At 44.4% G+C, this 19,467-nt stretch overlaps 1 protein-coding gene across 10 annotated transcripts in view; it reads left to right on the top strand.

Moving 5' to 3' along the window:
• The window catches only part of STAU2 (staufen double-stranded RNA binding protein 2), a 337,228-nt gene that overhangs the window by 310,772 nt on the left and 6,989 nt on the right, over positions 1-19,467 (top strand). Inside the window, exon 14 of one of the 10 annotated variants that reach the window (XM_058444332.1) lies at positions 1,005-1,062. The exons of the other annotated variants lie outside the window; for them this stretch is intronic. Within the exon in view, the coding sequence (XP_058300315.1) occupies positions 1,005-1,022 (18 nt within the window). The 3' untranslated portion in view covers positions 1,023-1,062. Of the gene's footprint in view, positions 1-1,004; positions 1,063-19,467 lie in introns of those variants that run through there. 10 annotated transcript variants of the gene reach the window in all.

Raw genomic sequence — 19,467 nt, 5'->3', positions numbered from 1 at the left:
TCGAGATACAAAGCTGTTCTGTCACCATGAGGCTCTCCCTCGTGCTGTCTATTCTCCCCTCACCCCTACTTCCCCACCATCCCCAGCCCTGGCAACCATGAATCTGTTCTCCATCTCTATGCTTTTATCATTATAAAAATGTTACATAAATGGAATCATAATAGCGTGACTCTTTGAGATGGACTTTTGTTCACTCAGCTTCATGTCCCTGAGATCCATCCAAGTTATATCAATAGTTTGTTCCTTTTGATGGCTGAGTAGTAGTCCATGGTATGGATACACCACAATTTGTAACCCACCACCTGCTTAGGGATATGTTGGTTGTTTCTAGTTTTGTGTACAGGTTTTTGTATGGATATAAATTTTCATTTCTTTGGGATAAATACCCAGGAGTACAATAGCTAGGTTGTATGGTAAGTGTATGTTTAGTTTTTTATAAAACTGCCATGCTATTTTTCCAGAGTAGCTGAGCCAGTTTACATTCCCATCAGAAGTGGCTGAGGATCTAGTTCCCCCGAATCTTCTCTAGCATATGGTGGTGTCATGACTTTTTATGTCAGCTGTTTTAACAGGTGTATAACATGGTCTTAATAGCCAGTGATATTGAGCATCTTTTCACGTTTGCCATCCGTAAATCCTCTTTGGTGAAATGTCTCTTCGTGTCCTTTGCCCATTCTCTAATTGGATTGTTTGTTTCCACTGTTGAGTTTTGAGAGTTCTTTATGTATTCCAGATACTGGTCCTCTGTCAGACATATGGTCTGCGAATATTTCCTCCCTGTTGTAGCTTGTCATTTTCCTCCTCTTATAGAGTCTTTCACACGGCATAAGTTGTAATTTGATGAGGTCCAATGTATCCATTTTTCCTTGATGGTAATTGTGTTTTAAAAAATAAAGCTTAAAATTTTGTTTTTTGTTTTGTAATCATGCATTTTTTTATTTTGTAATTTTGTTTTGGGGGTTTTATTTTGTGTTTTGTGATTTTGTTTTTGTTTTGCTTTGTAGTTTTGTATAAAAAAATGAATAAGGGACTGCTGCCGCCATCTCTTCCTTAGGATTCATCCTCTCCTAGCCTGACTGCAAAGTGGAGTGCAACCCTGCAGAAACCCCTTCCTCTGTGGTCCCTGAATATTCATGCGGGGGCTGTTCCTGTTTTAAATGAAATAAAATGGAGACAGAATAAGATTCTGGATTTGTCTAAAGTTCTATAGTCCTGCTCACTCACCTGTAACTTCTGACGTCTTTCTTGGCTGATAAGGACGTCTGGTTTGAGTTTGGCTCTCTTTTTATTCATGAGGTTGGGTTTCACTAGAAACCCTCCGCCCTATTCTTTGTCTTCCAGGAACACAGCCTCCCCATCTAGGCGCTCCTTCTAGAGGTGAAGAGTGTGAGGACACCTTCCTCTGAAGGCTTCTCCTAGCTTGAAGACACAATGAGAGTTAACAAAGTATGTTCCCCTTGCCCACTGTTAGCATGTGGTCCCTGTGTCCTCTGGCAGTGTCTTCACAGGGAGGCCATCTTGAGGAGGGGAGAAAAATGCAAGTATTTCTTGGCAATATTAAAACACAGAACACCAGTCTTAACATCGCCAGGTCACTGTGCTGGGCTCTGTGAGCCAGACAGCCACATCCACTGACTACAAACGGAGCATCAACTCCATGCCAGTGTTAGTGTTAAAGATACCGAGACACACAAGACGTAACTCTGTCCTGTTCTAGGAACTTACGATTTACCATGGGGGGATAGAACAGAGATTCCTCAGCAAGTGAGTACAATGTCATGGTACCACTTGCAGTAGAAACTGATTACTCACACCTGCTTCCTCAGAATTCTCAGCTCACAGCTACACTACTCGGCCTCTCATGGAGTTAGGTGTGGTCGTGTCACTGGGTTCTGGTCAATGGAATATGAGGGCTTTCACTCTTCATTCTCTCTCTCTCTTTTTTTTTTTTGATGGAGTTTTGCTCTTGTTGCCTAGGCTGGAGTGCAATGGTGTGATCTTGGCTCACTGCAACCTCCACCTCCTGGATTCAAGCGATTCTCCTGCCTCCACCTCCAGAGTATCTGAGATTACAGGTGTGCACCACCACGCCTGGCTAATTTTGTATTTTTAATAGAGACAGGGTTTCTCCATGTTGGTCAGGCTGGTCTCGAACTCCCGACCTCAGGTGATCTGCTGCCTCGGCCTCCCAAAGCGCTGGGATTACAGACGTGAGCTGCAGCACCCAGCTGTCACTCTTCATTCATAATATCCTCCTATGCACTACCTTTCATTTTATTTTCTCTTCCATTGGCTAAAAGGAGAGGACCACAATGCTAGCCTAGAGGAGAGAAGAGTCACAAGATGGAAGGAGTCTGGGTCCCTGACTGACCAGGGTCTACTGCCCAGGAACACCTACTTGGGCTTTTCATAATCACTGAGGTTCTGGAGTGTTTGTTTAGCAGTTAGCTTACTTTAACTAGCATCCAGATCACAGAAATCATAAGTCACTACTTTTTTTTTTTCTTTTTTTTTAAGAGACAGAGTGTCACTCTGTCACCCAGGCTAGAGCAATCTCAGTGGAGCAATCTCAGCTCACTGCAGCCTCAAACTCCTGGGCTCAAACAATCCTCCCACCTTAGCCTCCCAAGTAGCTAGGACTACAGGCATATGCCACCACACCCAGCTAATTTTTATTTTTTAAAGGCAGAGTCTTACTATGTTGCCCAGCCTGGTCTCAAACTCCTGGCCTCAAGCAGTCCTCCTGTCTCGGCCTCCCAAAACATTGAGATTACAGTGTGATATGCTGTGCCCAGCCACTACTTTCTTTCAAGTCTAAAAAGGCTTCATTGAGAAGGTGCCTGATTTCCCTTGGGGCTCATCCCACATTACATCTCAGACACTATGAGTACTACTTACATTTACAAATAGGATATTGCCTTGTTGCTTTCTATGCATGTATTCATTCATTTGTTTTCCTCCTTTGAAATGTCATTTTACCCTTATTTGGCTAATAATACTAGCTATACAAAGCACTAAGTTGCATGCTGCCAAATTCCAAATAGCTTATTGCTTTTAGAAACCGCTTCCCCCTCTGACTTTCAGCAAATTCTTCTAGCCTTTTGATAAATTAATTCATATCCTTTCCACATATTTATCCAAAGAGGCAGCTTTTTAATTCTGGCACAGTCACCCTTTTTTTCCTCCTGGGCTTTGATACTACCAGATGCTAGAGGAAAAACATTCGCAATATGCCTACAATCTATTTCAATATATAATTCTATCCAATTGAATGTCAGGCATTTCTAAAGAATGCTGTTGGTTGATATAACGTCCGTTGCCCAAGTTGAGGTTTTGATTTGAAGTTGTGTATTGGAATGCTTTGTGTTACATTTTGCCCCAAATTTATAAATCTATCATGGATTCTCCCTTCTATCTTGCTTCCTTAATAGATGAACCATCAAGAATGAAGTTTAGCATGATATCTTGAGAAAGCAAAAGAAGAAAATCTTCTGCTTTTGAAAGGGAATGTACCCTCAGGCAAAAATTTCAAAAAATTCTCTATCTCGTAATACATATTAGGAAATGCCAGTTGTCATGCACGCAGCTTAAGATGGATTAGGATTCCATCACTGATCATGGAATAAATTCTTATACTTTTAACCTTACAAGTTCATTTGCAGCCAAGCAATTAGAAAAAACTGTGTTTGGATATATTAGAATGTGTCGACCCTCTTAAGAGTACTAGCAGTTTCTAGAAACTATTTAGCAGAATTTTTTCCAAAAGTATTTGGCAGGCCTAACTCATATCCCCATGAGTGTACTAAATTTCTTCTCATTTAAGGGTGGAGGTAGGTAAGGGAGACCACTTGTGACCATATTATTCAAACACAGAGTAAATCTCTTTGTATGGTTACATTGTCTTAATGAGGATGTTTTGCAAAAATCAGGCTACTAGCTTTTTCTTTGAAATGGTTATTTAAGTATAGACTTTAAACATTACTTTTTAATTTAATTTTTTTTTTTTTTTTTTTTTTTTGAGACAGAGTCTCACTCTGTCGCCCAGGCTGGAGCGCAGTGGTGCGATCTCTGCTCACTGCAAGCTCCACCTCCCAAGTTCACACCATTCTCCTGCCTCAGCCTCCCGAGTAGCTGAGACTACAGGCGCCCGCCACCACGCCCAGCTAATTTTTGGTATTTTTAGTAGAGACGGGGTTTCACCGTGTTAGCCAGGATGATCTCGATCTCCTGACCTCATGATCCGCCCACCTTGGCCTCCCACAGTGCTGGGATTACAGGCGTGAGCCACTGCGCCCGGCCTAAATGGGGTTTCTAAAAATTGCCAAACCAAGTTTGGTATTATTAGTGATGTGCTTTCCTTTCAGTTGTGACTAAAATAAGATATCCTTCACTTCTTGAACTTTACAGTGACTTTGCATTTGTGTTAGTTTAAAAAAAATACTTTCTAGAAAAAAATATTAAAGTTTGTCCTAATAAAGTTTCTTCCAAAGTTGTGATGACATAATTGACATAAAACAAGTTTAAAATACATTGGAGACACATAATACTTAACTTACTTCATTTGAAAGGCCAACGTTCAGCAGCTACTTACTCCAGACGGATTAGTCTTTAAACATCAAGTGAATCGTTGGTTCTGGGTTTCAATAAACAGGCGAAATAATCTGCTCCCTAATTGCCATAGAAAACTTCTGGGAATTAATGAAACTGTATGTAAGAGGTGGCTATATATTCTTCCACATGGGTACTGTTTCTAACCACTCATTCATTCTTTCAGTCATTCAGCCAATAAGTGTCTACGGAGGGTCTACAATTCTAGGTGTTGAGTATTCAGCAATGAATAAAGCAGAAAATTTCTGCCTTCATGGAACTTACTTTCTTTCTTTCTTTCTTTCTTTTGAGACAGCGTCTCCCTCTGTTGCTCAGGCTGGAGTGTAGTGGCATGATCTTGGCTCACTGCAGCCTCCACCTCCCAGGTTCAAGCGATTCTCCTGCCTCAGCCTCCCGAGAAGCTGAGATTACAGGTGCATGCCACCACACCCAGCAAATTTTTGTATTTTTAGTAGAGACAGGGTTTCAGCACGTCGACCAAGCTAGTCTCGAACTCCTGACCTCAGGTGTTCCGCCTGCCTCGGCCTCCCAAAGTGCTGGGATTACAGGTGTGAGCCACCACGCCTGGCCAGAACTTACTTGCTAATGGGAGACACAGATGCTAAACAAGTAAATGGTTAAATATATAATAGAATTTTAGGCAGCAATAAAATTTTAATGAATTTTAATGCTTAAAGTGAGGCAGTGTGAGGAGCTATGAGAATATAAGGGTAGGAGTGGGGTGGTTCAACTCCTTTAGATCCAGGGGTCACAAGGAGGGGACACTGGAGAAGAGACCTAGATGAAGCGAGTGAGCCATGTGAACTGGGAGGGGTGTCTCCACTCTAAGGAAAAGCACAGGAAAGTCCTTGAGACAGGAGTGAATTCAGGGAGTTCTAAGAAGAGCCAAGAGGCTGATGTGCTGGAGATCCGGGGGCTGGGAGCACATGATAGGTAATGAGCCTGGAGCTGTAAATGGGGCATGATCATGTAGGGCTTTGGGGCTGTAGTCAGGAGTCTGGGTTTTGTTCTAAGAGAAATAAGAAGCCCCTGGAGGATTTGAATAGGGTGGTGACCAGTTCTTATTTACATTTCAAAAAAATCACTCTAGATATATGCAAAGGGTTGGCTTTGGGTGAGCAGGGATGGACACAGGGGTGCGAGTTAGGAAGGTACAGATTGTGTCTCTGGTAGAGACTGACAGTGGCTTGGGTTAGAACCATAGCAAAGCAGGTGGTAAGAAGTAGCCTCCGAGTACATTTCAAAAAAGAACCAACAGAACTTGCTAATGGGTTTGATGTGGGAGATGAGAGAGAATGGAAGCAAGTGAGGCTGATTGCTAGGGTTTTTGCCTGAGCAACTGGTGGAATGGGGACACCATTTCCTCAGGGAAGAGTGGTTTGGGGATGGTAATCAAGTTTCGTTCTGGGCAGGTTTGAAATGCTTATTAGACATCTAAGTGGAGAAATCCACTAGGCAGTTCAACGTGTGAATTCTAGGGCAGGAGGCCAGGCTAAAGATAGGGATTTGGAGCTATCAGTATTTCTAAGGGATTTAAGCCATCGGCCTCAGTGAAATCATCTAGGGAGAGAATTTTGATGGAGAAGATAAGAGGTACAAGGATGGGCTTGAAAAGTCAGGAAGAAGGAAAAGCCAGCTGCACAGGAGACTAAGAGCTGAAGTAGGAGGAAAAGCAAGATGGCAGCGGTTTCCAGAAGCCAAGCAAAATCTAGTCTTCCCATATTAAGAAAAAAATGGAAGCAGCTGATTAACACCCTCTCAGGTCCTGCACCCTGAGCTTCGCTCTTAAGAGGCTCCGGGACTTGGTCGGGCTCTTGCTGTATCTTGAGCACTCAGGTGACACATTCTCTCACTGGACTGAGGTGCGACGATATAGGTAGTTCAGAATTCAGCTCCAAAACCAGGCTGCCTGAGTCCAAATTCCAAATCTATCAGGAGCAAGCCATATGGCCTTGTACAAATGACTTCCTCTAGGTCTCCGTCTCCTTGTCTTTAACTTCGAATGAGAGTCAAACCAACTTGTTGTGGTTACTGTGAAGATTAAGTGAGTTAGGAGATGGCAAGTCCTTAGAACAGAATGAATGCTTCATCAGCAGAAGATGCTTTCCTATTTACTAATTGAGATTTGTACTTGCTCAAGGTCATATGACTGGTAAGAGTTGGAGCTGCTCATTGAGCCCAAGTTTGTTCAGCTGCAAATCTCAGCCTCTCCCACCCCTGTCACTGCAGCCTCCACCTCCTGGGTTCAAGCAATTCTCCTGCCTCAAGCTCTTGAGTAGCTGGGATTACAGGCGTGCACCCCAATGTGAGGCTAATTTTTGTATTTTTCAGTAGAGATGGGGTTTCACCATGTTGGCCAGGCTGGTCTTGAACTCCTCACTTCAAGTGATCTGCCCGCCTCGGCCTCCCAAAGTGCTGGGATTACAGGCATGAGCCACCATGCCCAGTCAAATCTCAGCCTCTTAACCAGCTTGCTGTCCTGCCTTCACACAGGATTCAGGGAGCTGGAGATAATGCTTGACTTTTGCATGCAATGGGGGTGCTGGAGCAGCTCCTGCCAGCTCACGGTGCCAGCTGTGCACACGTCTTCCCAGCTGCGAATCAGCCAGGGTGGAGGGGTTAACAGATGCTACACTTAGGGATTTTCCCCCACCAAGAGTCAGTTGTTAAATATTTACCAGCACGATACTGTCCATGGAGAACCCCTCGGGAAGTCCAGACACATCCATCAGTTAATTCCCATGGTAGGATGGTTTTGCTGATGCAGTCTTCTAAACGGAGACATTGAGGAACCAGGTATAGAGGCTTTCTCACATGACCAGTGGTGAAGCTGAGGTCCAAATGTGTCCTCCTAATAGCGGGAAGGAAGACAGCTTTTACCAGCAAACCAAGCTCCCCGCACATTAGGTAGTTCTAAACGCCACCTCTCCGATAGCCCTTCTCACGCTGCAGATTTGCTGGTGCTGTTTACCTGTGTGGCCTTGTCCCCGTTAGCGGGCCTAACTCTGAGTATCAGGGAGCCTGAAAGATGAGAGGCCTACACAGCCACCTGCCTCCCATCTGACATTTGGCCCAAGGCAGTGGGCGTCACCCAGTCTTGGCATCTAGAGTGCCCTCGCTGGACACAAGATTCCTTCCTGTTTTGAGCCGGAATCCATTTGCCTGCAGCTTCCATTCCTTGGGCTTGGCCCAGCCTTCCCCAGAATAAGGCATTGCCCTTTACTACACCACAGCTTTGAAACCGCCTGGGACACTCGTGGTGCCCTCGATTCCCACTCGTCCCGATGGCTGCAACCAATCTGAGTGGCTTCGCGCCCCAGCTCCCTGTGGCTCACCCCAAATGCTGCCTCTCTGGGACACTTCCATTTCCTCCAGGGCGACTTGAGCACCACCTCTTGGTGTCATTGCTGTATGTCCTTTCCCCACAGCCATCTGGTTCTACTGCCATCGCTGTCCCGCCTGTCTCCCTGCTGGGATGCATGCCATGGAAAGGTGATGACTGTCTGTTAGCGCCCAGCGTGGTGCCTGGTTCTCCATGAGTGTTTGTTGAATGCATGGCCATACCCCCGTAGTGAGTCAGACAGGCCAGGCCCTTCCTTCAGAAATAATGACAGACTGAGACAAGTGCTATGAGGGAAATAAACACAGTCCTGTGATTTGTTGGGGGGCACACTAGACAGAGTGGTCAGGGGAGGCCTCCCTGGAGCTGAGACCTGGAGCTGATGAGCAGCCAGTGGAGAAGGGATGGCCGGAGGGACCAGCCAGCGGGAATCCCTGAGGCAGGAAGGAGCTTGTCCCAGCAGAGGGACAGAAATGAGCCCAGCACAGAGCGGCGGAGTGAAGGGGGCGTGGTGCGTGATTGCCTTCCAAGGGCAGGGGAGGCTGCTGAAGGGTGTAGGTGGGAGGTGGCCTGATCCTGCTGCGAAGAGGCCGCTGCAGCAGGAGGGCGAGCTCTTCTCTTCTTGTCTGACTGGCCGGTGAGGAGTCGGCAGAGGCAATCGAGGGCCCCCTGGCACCTGGGCCGCTCCTCTCAGGCCCAGCCTCCCCTCCCCAGGCATCTCAGATGGACCCTCACCTTTCCCTGGGCCCAACACCAACCTTACACCTCAGTGTGACTTTCAGTCCCCCTTAAAAAGATGTATATTCATTTTTCCATGGCTGTGGTGACAAATTGCCACAAATGTGGTGGTTTAAACCAACAGCAATGTGTGATCTTGCAGTTCTATAGGTCAGAAGTCTCCCATGGACTCGCTGGAGCTATTGAGGTGTCCCCAGGGCTGAGTTCCTTTCTGAAGGCTCTAGGGGAGAAGCCGTTTCCTCGCCTTTCCAGCTTCTAGTGGCCACTGCATTCCTGGGTTCATGGCCCCTTCCTCCAAGTACAGAGCCAGTAATGACCCATCCCTCACACCCTTCTCGGATCATCATGTCTCCATCTCTGTCCTCAGCTGGGAAAGGTTCTTTAATTTTAAGCACTTGTGTGATTAGATTGGGCCCACCTGTATAATCCTGGCTACTTGTCCCATCTCCAGGTCCTTAACCTGATGCTATCTGCGAAGTCACCTTGCCAGGTAAAGTAACATATTACAGGTGACATGGATTAGGACATGGGCATCTTTGGGGGCCCTTATCCTGCCCACGACAGAACTCCTAGATCTTGAAGGATCAATCAATCAAATACAGTGTGTGAACTGTCAGGATGTAGATTCAAAAACTGACTTTAAAGGACATTGTTGAGACTATCAAGGAAATGTTCACATAGGAATTTAGATGATATAAAGGATTTAGAGTTAATATTGTTAGGTGTGTTAATGGCATGTATCTTTACCTGATATTTGATTTGGAATATTACAGGAAAAACATAGAATGAGACACCTGAAACAAGATTGGCAAAATAGACCAGGCACGGTGGCTCACACCTGTAATCCCAGCGCTTTGGGAGGTCGAGGCGGGCAGATCACCTGAGGTCAGGAGTTTGAGACCAGCCCGGCCAACGTGGTGAAAACCCGTCTCTACTGAAAATACAAAAATCAGCTGGGTGTGGTGGTGCATGCCTGTAATCTCAGTTACTTGGGAGGCCGAGGCAGGAGAATTGCTTGAACTCGGGAGGCGGAGGTTGCAGTGAGCCGAGATCGCACTGCTGCACTCCAGCCTGGGTGACAGAGTAAGACTCTGTCTCAAAATAAATAAATAAATAAATAAATAAATAAATAAATAAATAAATAAAAGATTGGCAAAATACTGATAATTCTTCTGGGTGATGGATGAGGGAGCTTTAGTGTATTATTATCCTTTGTACTTTTGCAAGGTTTATAACTTTTATTTTTAAAAGTTGAAAAATATAAATAGATAAATATACGTGTAAAATCAGGTGTAAGAAGAGGTTAAGGAGACAAATTTGGGATGGAGCAAAGGTCTGTTCTAGCTCCGTCTTTGCTGTCCTCCCACCACTAGGATGGCCACCAAATGTCCCAAGAAAAACGTCAGGCTCACTGCATCCCTCACCCACTGAGAGAACCTGCCTTTACCATCTTTTATGCTGGGGCCTCTATTTCAATAAAACCAATATTCAGAATTAAACAGAACTTCAAAGGTTGTCTTGTTTGACCATCACCCCCTCTCCCCAGCCTTCCCACATGCAATCCAGGAATACGTTAAGTGCAGTAAAAATGATGAAATAACCGTAATGTAAGGTTTTCTCAATTGCTTATTCAAACCAAAATGAAATTCCTAAGTAGAGCTGTCTGTGCCCATGTTCAGCAGGAATGCTTCACATTTTTGTTGGAGTTGAACATCAAAGGACCAAGAAATCTCAAACGGACCTTCCAAGCAGTGAGGGGTGAGGGGTGGAGGCAGAACTCAGCCATGATTGCCCTACAGACCCAGGCCCCTCTCGGGCGAGAGGTGCTTCCCTCAGGTCCCTCTGGTTCAGGATGTGCCACCACCAAGATCTTAGGCAAAACCCTAATTGTGGAGTCCTCCCAGATAAGGTTTCCCAGGCATCTCCTTTGCAGACCCCAGACTGGCCTGAAGAGGGCAAAACACTTGTTTCAGACCTCAAAGACGACAGATGATTGAGATCTCAAATGACTGACATCTCAAAAAGACAGTAACTATTATCCATATTCCTTGGAGGTAAATTATGGGGCAGGAACATTTCTCTCGGGCAAGATAGATACAACCCAGTCCTGCTTCCTAGGACTTTTTATCCCTTTGCATTTTGGCTGCAGAGCCCAAGGGTGGGGTTGAGGGGTGTGTTAGAGGCGGAGAGAAATATGGAGTGCTACCTGCTGAGAGGAAAGCCAACCAGGGCAAGATGCTGGCTCTGAGAACAGAGAGAACAGAATAAGACCCCTGTCTGCGAGCACCTGTCTTCCTGGGGGAACTTCAGATGGAAGTGGACGGGTCATCAGCTGAGGAATGTTTTTTGAGGATGTTCTGTAGACACACTGTGGAGATTTCAAAGAGGGAAGGGGGCCCACCAGCCGAGGGCTCACCAGCTACCTGGGAGACAAGACGCAAACATATCAAAGGCGACTCATAGTTTAGAGAGGCAGATGGCAAGCACTGTTAGGAAGCCAGAGGGAGGCAGGTGGGAAATTAGGGACATCCACCTGGAGAAGCAGAAAAGACTGCAGGGGCAAAGGTGTGGAGACAGTGGGCAGACCAACCTCAGCAGGGCAGAAGGTCCAGGGGGGCATCTCCATACCAGCTGGCCGGGGAGCGTGTGGATAACGCTGACATCTGCCAGGTGTTCCTGAGGCTAGGGACTGATCTCCTGGGTTGGGGTTCACACTCTGGGAAATGGACTGGCACTCAATGAGGTTGTGAGGTAGAATGGGGCCAGCCGATGGGGTCCTTGAATGCTGGGCCAAAGATGTGGAATGTGATTCTAGGGGCGGGAGTTATTAATGGCTTTTGATTGAGAGAGTTAATGATAGGCTTAATGATAGGGTTCTCTTAGGAAGACAAGTGAGAGAGCAATGGGCTGAAGGAATGAAGAAAAATACAAAGGAAATTGAACTTAAATTAATATGGAGTGAGAAAGGGAGTGTAAAGAATTTCATGACTGGATTTGGACTCAAGAGAGAGCAAAAGAGAGAAAGACGTGTAACGAAAGCCCTCATTTATTAAACACCACTATGGTCAAGGCATTCACCTCTCAGATAATCCAGTGCATTCATGTAGTCTTCAGCTTACAAATGATGAAAAAGAGGCTCAGAGAGATAAAACGACTTGCATAAGGACACACAGCTGGTCTGCAGTAGAGCTGGAGTTTTAATCCAGGTCTAACAGACTCCACATGCCAAGCCCTCTCCCTTCCTTGTTCAGGTGACAGGGAGAGTGTATTCGCTTTCTCTTGCTACCTTAACAAATTGCCACAGACCTAGTAGCTTAAAACAACACAAATGTGTGATCTTGGAATTCTGTAGGCCAGAAGTCAGACAAGTGTCTCACTGGGATAAAATCAGGAGTCAGCACTGCCTTTTTGGAGGCTCTAGGGGAGAATCCACCTCCTTCCCTTTTTCAGCGTCTAGAGGCCACTCACATTCCTTGTGTTGAGTCAAGGAATGTGAGCGGCCTCTAGAAGCTGAAAGCCCCCTTCCTCCCTCTTCAAAACCAGCAACCTGCAACATTGCCTTTCTTGGACCCTTTCTCCCTAGCCACATCTTTCTCTCTCTGGAAGATGAGAAATGTTCTCTGATTTTAAGCACTTGTGTCATTGCAGCGGACCCCGGGAGAACCCAAGGCTAACCTTCCCACGTCACCATTCATACCTTCATCTCATGCGCAGAGTCCCTTTTGCCACGGGAAGTAATGTGTTCACAGGCTCTGAGGATTAGGACCTGGGCATCTGGGGGGCTACGATTCTGCCCGCCACACAGAATGAGGCTGCCATGTGGACACGTGCCTCAGCAGCAGGTGGATGTGCCCACAGCTCTGTTTCAGTAAGCCCCATGACAAATTCAACACAAAGTTGAATCAAAAATAATTAAATAGGCCAGGCACAGTGGCTCACGCCTGTAATCCCAACACTTTGGGCAGCTGGGGCTGATGGATCGCTTGAGAGCCCAGGAGTTCGAGACCAGCCTGGCCAACGTGGCGAAACCATGTCTCTACTAAAAACACAAAAATTACCCAGGCATAGTGATGCACGCCTGTAATCCCAGCTACTCGGGAGGCTGAGGCACAAGAATTGCTTGAACCCAGGAAGCGTAGATTGCAGTGAGCTGATATCGTGCCACTGCACTCCAGCCTGGGCAACAGAGCCAGACTCTGTCAAAAAAAAAAAAAAAAAAGGCTTTAATCCCAGCACTTTGGGAGGCCGAGGTGGGCGGATCACCAGGTCAGGAGATCGAGACCATCCTGGCCAACATGGTGAAACCCCATTTCTACTAAAAATACAAAAAAATTAGCTGGGTGTGGTGGCAGGCGCCTGTAGTCCCAGCTACTTGGGAGGCTAAGGCAGGAGAATCGCTTGAACCTGGGAGGTGGAGGTTCCAGTGAGCCGAGATTGCACCACTGCTCTCCAGCCTGGCAACAGAGCAAGACTCCGTCTCAAAAAAACAATAAATAAATAAATAAATAAATAAATAAATAAATAAATAAATAACAAAACCCAGGAATTTGAAAAGGAATAATATTAGGAAAACAGCCTGGTTAGAGGAAGGCCTAGTAGCGAGGACTCTGCACTCAACATTTGTTCTAAGCACAGAACACATTCTGTGCAGTTACTCCTGCTGTCAGTTCCACTCTGCATTGTTGTCAAGGCTAGCAGCTACACCATCATCCTTCTAAGAGCCTGACTGCAGAAATAAAGGCGGTGGCTAGGTCTGTGATTTAAGTGCTCGATTTTAAACGAATTCCCCAAATTCTAGAGTGAAAACACCTGTTCTTCATCTTAGGCAACTGTCTAAAATCTGTGTGTCTCTCTGACCACCTACCCCTCTATTTTTTTTTTTATGAGTAACCACCACCTTAGCAGGCAGACGCTCCTTTGTTCCGAGGGTAAGCCGTTTTAGAAAGTACCAATTTTACGGAAATTGCCTGAACTGATAGGATTGTGGAAGCATGAATAAAAAGTGCAGGCTATAGTGAAACTATTAGAAAACAGGGCAGCAAGTGGGTTAACTCAAGCTCAATATAATCCTTTTTTTATTTAAAAAAAAAGGTCATATCATTGATTCATCTAAAATGTCATAGACTGAAGAGCCTATCGTAAAGTTTTAAGTTTAGAAATATACAAATGTCTTTTTGGTTTCTCTTATTTTATATAAAAAGAGATGGTATTTAATTACAGACCTTTCAAAGAAAGAAAAGGATAACTTAGAAATATTAATATTGACATACTTTGGGCAATAAACTTTCAAGCTTATTGAAGAACCTTCTGGTTTTTCAGTTATTTTTATGATTTAATATAGATTCAGTATCAGAGATTGCTGGGATGAGAAATTAGGAGAATACTCAACTGAAGATGAAGACATTTACATTTGAAACCTCTCATTTCCTTGTGAACGGAGACGGACTTAATTAACTGCATATATGACTACTGTGTGCATTTTGAGGTGAATCTAGCAGTTAGATCAGCTCCCAGGAGTTCAACATGAACAAGCTTTTCAGGGAGAAAAGGCAAAACAAACCAAACTTTGAACACTTTAAAAATGAAGGCCACATTTAGACATGTTTGGTTACCATCGACTTTAATGGGAACTACTTGTCTATTTCTGGGAACCAGAATATGACATCAGTGGGGAAAGACTGAAATGGAAAAAGAGAAAATAAAAAGATCCACTGGGCATCAGTGCTCAAAGACTCCACAAAGAACTACATGTCACAAAGGGATAAGTTAATACCAACATTTTGCTAATGAAGACTGCCATTATCTCTCAGAGAATGGCCGAATGCTGCTACATTGTCGTTACAAGCTGTTTAATCCTGAAGAAAGAAGCAGGGCTGGTTTCAACACTATTTGCAGATTGCTAATTGACAAGAGGAAAGTTAGAAATTACAGATATGACTGGACTCACCTCCATTCTGTGAGCGCACACACACACACAGGCGTGTGCGTGCAAACCAAGGCCAACAAATAGGCATGAAAAGTATCTTATTGGCATCATGTTTCTGCATTGCTATAACTACGTACAAAACAAGCGATAAATGAAATGGTAGCGACATCTGTTCTAAAACCTGTGGGGCTTTACTCACAAAACAGTTGTAAAATCTTCGGGGGACAAAAATATTTCTTGTATCTATGCAGATGCTTTCCTCTAAGGGACAGACACACACACACACACAGACACGCACACACAGTCACATGCAAATGAATATGTGTTGACCTCAAAAGACAGGAATAAGGAAAGGAAATGTCATCCACTTCTCTAAAATGCTTCTTTAATTTTTCTCCTTCAAACGAAGCTACATTTATCGCTTTAGATGGATCTTTTATTTCTTTTTTTAAAATCCTGAAACATATTAATTGTCATAAAGCTGAATTTAAGATTCCAGTTAGTAGGCTGTGGTAACATACAAGTAGATGCTAAATGTGTTTGTTTTGATTTGCTAGGAAAACATCTTCTGACCTTGGAAATGAAACCATTTAGTTGTCCGTTTGTTTATGGCCAAAGACTTATGGAGCGTTCTGGATACTTATGTTAGTGTATCTTTGAAATTCTCTAATCTGCGGCGTGTGGGAAGTTACACAGCTTGGATTTAAGCACCATTCAGGATGTTCCTCATTAAGGAACCCAGATTTGCCTTCTTCCCACAACTCCCCAAGATTAGTTTACACTTACTACACAGCAAATTGTCCATGTCGAAAGTGAACTGCAGATGGTAGGATTTAAACACCTTGTTATCAATTTACCCTCTCAGTAAATATAAAGTTCAGAGCTTGCTTCTTAATCAGGCTTCAAGTATGTCTTCCAAAATTAAGGTTATTTGATTTTTCTCTCATTCCAAAGTGTCTTTTAATATTATGTAGCCTATTTATAATGTTTTGAATTTTTAAAGCAACTGGCCTCTAGCAAGTTAACAATTTATTCTGTTAGAGTAGTTTAAACATGAGGATATTGTTGATTTTACCATCTTCTGAACAGGTGGAGGTATGTAGTAAAACATTTTTGTGGACTGTTAAATTTTAGTGTTTGTTCACAAAGCCACTGCATTGTATGTTCTTTGAAATCATTGATCTGATAGCAAAAGCTCATTCTGCTTGCCAGCTTCAGTATATACTTGGGTGTTGCTAAAGGTAGTGTGGCTCTTACAGGTATTGGCATGTAGAAAGAGAAGCACTCATTTTCCTGTAGAAAGAGAAGCAAACTCATCTCTTTCCACAGCATTCTTTAATCTGTAAAGTGTTGTTTCTGGGAAAATAGGGGGTGATGAAGTGTGGGAGGAGAGCCCTGATTCCTTGAGCTCGTGGTGAGCAGGGAGGCAGCCTCTCTGAGGGTTCTGTCCGTACCTGTGAGAGGGGTACCTGGTCGGCAGGCCCTGCCCACTCTGTTTTCCTGAACATGTTGAGCTTGTTGCTATCTGTACATCACAGTTAAACCCTTCACCCTTGATTTTTGATCGCTTCACCGTTGCAATCCCAGTGCCTCTTCTCACTGCAGCATCCTACATGCCACAAGCCCAGCAAAACCCTGGGGCTTCTCCCTCCTGCCAGAAACCACAGGAAAGTAAGAAATGAAAAAGAATTTTCAGAGAAATGGAGAAGGGAACAAGATACTCAGAATGTGAAGAAATGGAGAATCCAGTAGTCTTGCCTGTGGCCACTGGGTAACAAAACCCAAGTGACAAAATAATTACTCTAGTAATTTAGTTTTAGCCAAAATTGCAAGTGTTACAGAAGTGCTGAGCGAAGCCTCGGAAGTCAACCCAGGGCTGGGAGCGGACTGCCGATGGGAAACTGTGTGCCCCCCACAAAACAATCAACCCCTTTCTAGAAATTGGAGATAACTTTATGTGCTTACCTCAAGTAATTATTTGTGAGAAACAATAGAATGAATATGGAAGAGGTAATGAGTGATTTTGAAATATTAATATTAAAAGAAACTCTACTGAAATCGGGTGTGTTGAATGTGAGCGGTTTTAAATTTGGAGGAAATAAAGAGACATGACCCACGCCTGTGATCCCAGCATTTTGAAAGGCCAAGGAGGGAGGGTTGCTTGAGCTTGGGAGTTTGAGACCAGCCTGGTGACATAGCAGGACTTTGTCTCTACTAGAAATAAAAAAAAAAAACATTTAGCCAGGTATGGTGGTGCCTGCCTGTAGTCCCAGCTACTTGAGAGGCTGAGGTGGGAGAATCGCTTGAGCTTGGGAGGTCTAGGCTGCAGCGAGCCATGATCACGCCACTGCACTCCAGCCTGAGCAACAGAGTGAGACGCTGTCTCAAAAAAAGAAAAAAAAAAAAGAGAGACCTGAGCAAGAATATAGATTGGTTTCAAATCTCTGCTCTGTCATTTATTAGCTGTGTGACCTTAAGTAGGTTACTGAATTCTCTGAGCCTCTGTTTCCTTATGGGTAGGAACTATCTCACAAGACTGTGATAACAACTCAGGTCATGGCAGGTAAAGGGCAAGTCCCATGACAATGGCGGAGTGATGCTCATCGAATGGTAGCTATTACTGTTTACATAGGTTAAGATAAATCGGTCACCACTGCCTCTTATAAATTGAAAAGAAATCCCTCTCATACTTATAAGCTATTGTATTCAGGGTTATCAGTGAGATGTGGGTTGAGTTATCTGATCAGGTAGATAAGGGACTGCCCCTTGGAAGCCTTTAAGCATACCTGTGGAGGAGAGCAGCCATGCAAGAATTCTGAAAATCCATTCATGGCATCAAGTGAGAGAGCACGCCGCCATTCCAGACTCTAGGACATTCCTGGAGGGATGAGGATTGTTTTGACAGTGCACGGGGGACCTGCCTGGCATGTTGATAAAATCATCCAGGAGATTTTGCAAGAGCTAAAACACTGAAGCTGCTCCCTGAGACCTGGCCTTCGTCTTATATATGCAGTTCTCTTTAGATGGAAGAGAGCAGGTGCCATGGGTCCTGGACTGGGTGAAGCAGGTCATTTGGTTCTGGTGTTCAGGCCACACTAAGAACCAAGTATTTCCGATGTACCTAGTGAAAACAAGCTACAAGTAGCCTAAAAACGATTTTTTAAAAGATTTTTTAAAAATCGTTTTTAGTTCTTGTTTTGCCCTTGCTGGGAATAAAACAGGACCGAGAAGCCCCAGAGCTCTCAGGAACCCCATTCAGCGGTATCACATTGCAAAGTTCCATTTCCTGGCTCTCAGTAGCCCTCTGTGATGGTGCTTTTGGGATCCAGCACTGTCACATCTGCGTATTTACCTAAAAAGTTTGAAATTTGTGTGTCAAGAGATATCTGCACCCTCATGTTTATTGCAACAGCATTCACAATAGCAAAGATGTGGAATCAACCTAAATGTCCATTAATGGATGAATGGAAAAAGAAAATGTGGTATATAGACACAATGGAATATGTTCAGCTTTTAAAAAGGAAGAAATTCTGTCATTTGCAACAACATGGATAGAATTGGAGAACATTATGCTAAGTGAAATATGCCAAACATAGACAAATCCCACATGTTCTCATTTACATGTGGGATATAAAACAATTGAACTCACAGAAGCAGAGAGTACAGTGGTGGGTACAGAGCCTGGGGGTAGGTGGAATGGGAAGATGATAGTCAAAGGGTACAAAGTCTCAGATAAAAAGGATAAGTTTGATTTTTTTGGACAGCTACTGCACAATGTGGTGAATATAGCTAACAGTTGAGTACTGTACATTTTGATATTGCTCTGAGAGTATATTTCAGGTGTTCTCATCACAGAAAATGTTAAATAATTTATCATTATATTACAAAAAATAATAAAATTTCAAATGTAATTGTCCACTTTGGAAGAATTTCATAAATTTCAGAATTTATGCCAATAATTCACCTTTTAATGGATCAGAAGAAAAAATAACTGGTCATTTGTTCAAACTGTTGAATATACAAAGAACTCGAAGTTCATGAGCCCATTCCGTGAAAATGGGAATATCTGGAAAAAGGTCTGGCGTGGATTGGTCCTTGGAGCCTCCAAGTGAGTGAGCCTGGCCTTTAGCGCCCCACGCGCATGTGTGAGGTGGGACAGTGGGCCCCGGTTGATGGACACAGGCTGTGGGCACGTGCACTGCCCTCAGCATAGCTGCCTCAGCACTTCAGGACTTAAAAGGACCTCAGAGTCACTGAATCAAAGCTCCATGAGAGTCAAATTCCTCTGTGAATTCCTTTCTTGCAGGGAGGGTGGGGAGAACTGTCCAAACCTCAGTCTTTTGAGGGTGAGTTTAATTTTTGAAAACAGCAAAACTTCAGACAAAGCCAAGTCTAGTGAAGAAGGTCAACAACCAGGATGAACACATTAAAATAAGGTGGGGCCAAAAGATGACAAAACTGGTTTGCTTCTCTGACCCACAAAATGGTTCTGAGAGGTAATTACAGAAGCACCTAGAGTAACACCCTCCTCCCACTGCTGCTGCCGGCACAACCTCTCCAAGGGTGGATGGAGAGCTCATATTAACATCTTTAAGGCTGGGCACAGTGGCTCACGCATGTAATCCTAGCACTTTGGGAGGCTGAGGCAAGCGGATCACCTGAGGTCGGGAGTTCGAGACCAGCCTGACCAACATGGAGAAACCCCGTCTCTACTAAAAACACAAAAGTAATCTGGCATGGTGGCGCATGCCTGTAATCCCAGCTACTTGGGAGGCTGAGGCAGGAGAATCGCTTGAACCCAGGAGGCGGAGGTTGCAGTGGGCCGAGATCGCGCCATTGCACTCCAGCCTGGGCA

This window comes from Hylobates moloch, unplaced genomic scaffold (assembly GCF_009828535.3).
Source record: "Hylobates moloch isolate HMO894 unplaced genomic scaffold, HMol_V3 SCAFFOLD_9, whole genome shotgun sequence".
NCBI classification, from domain to species: Eukaryota; Metazoa; Chordata; class Mammalia; order Primates; family Hylobatidae; genus Hylobates; species Hylobates moloch.
Note: the sequence above shows the minus strand (reverse complement) of the source record. Positions and strands in the feature narration are given on the sequence as shown.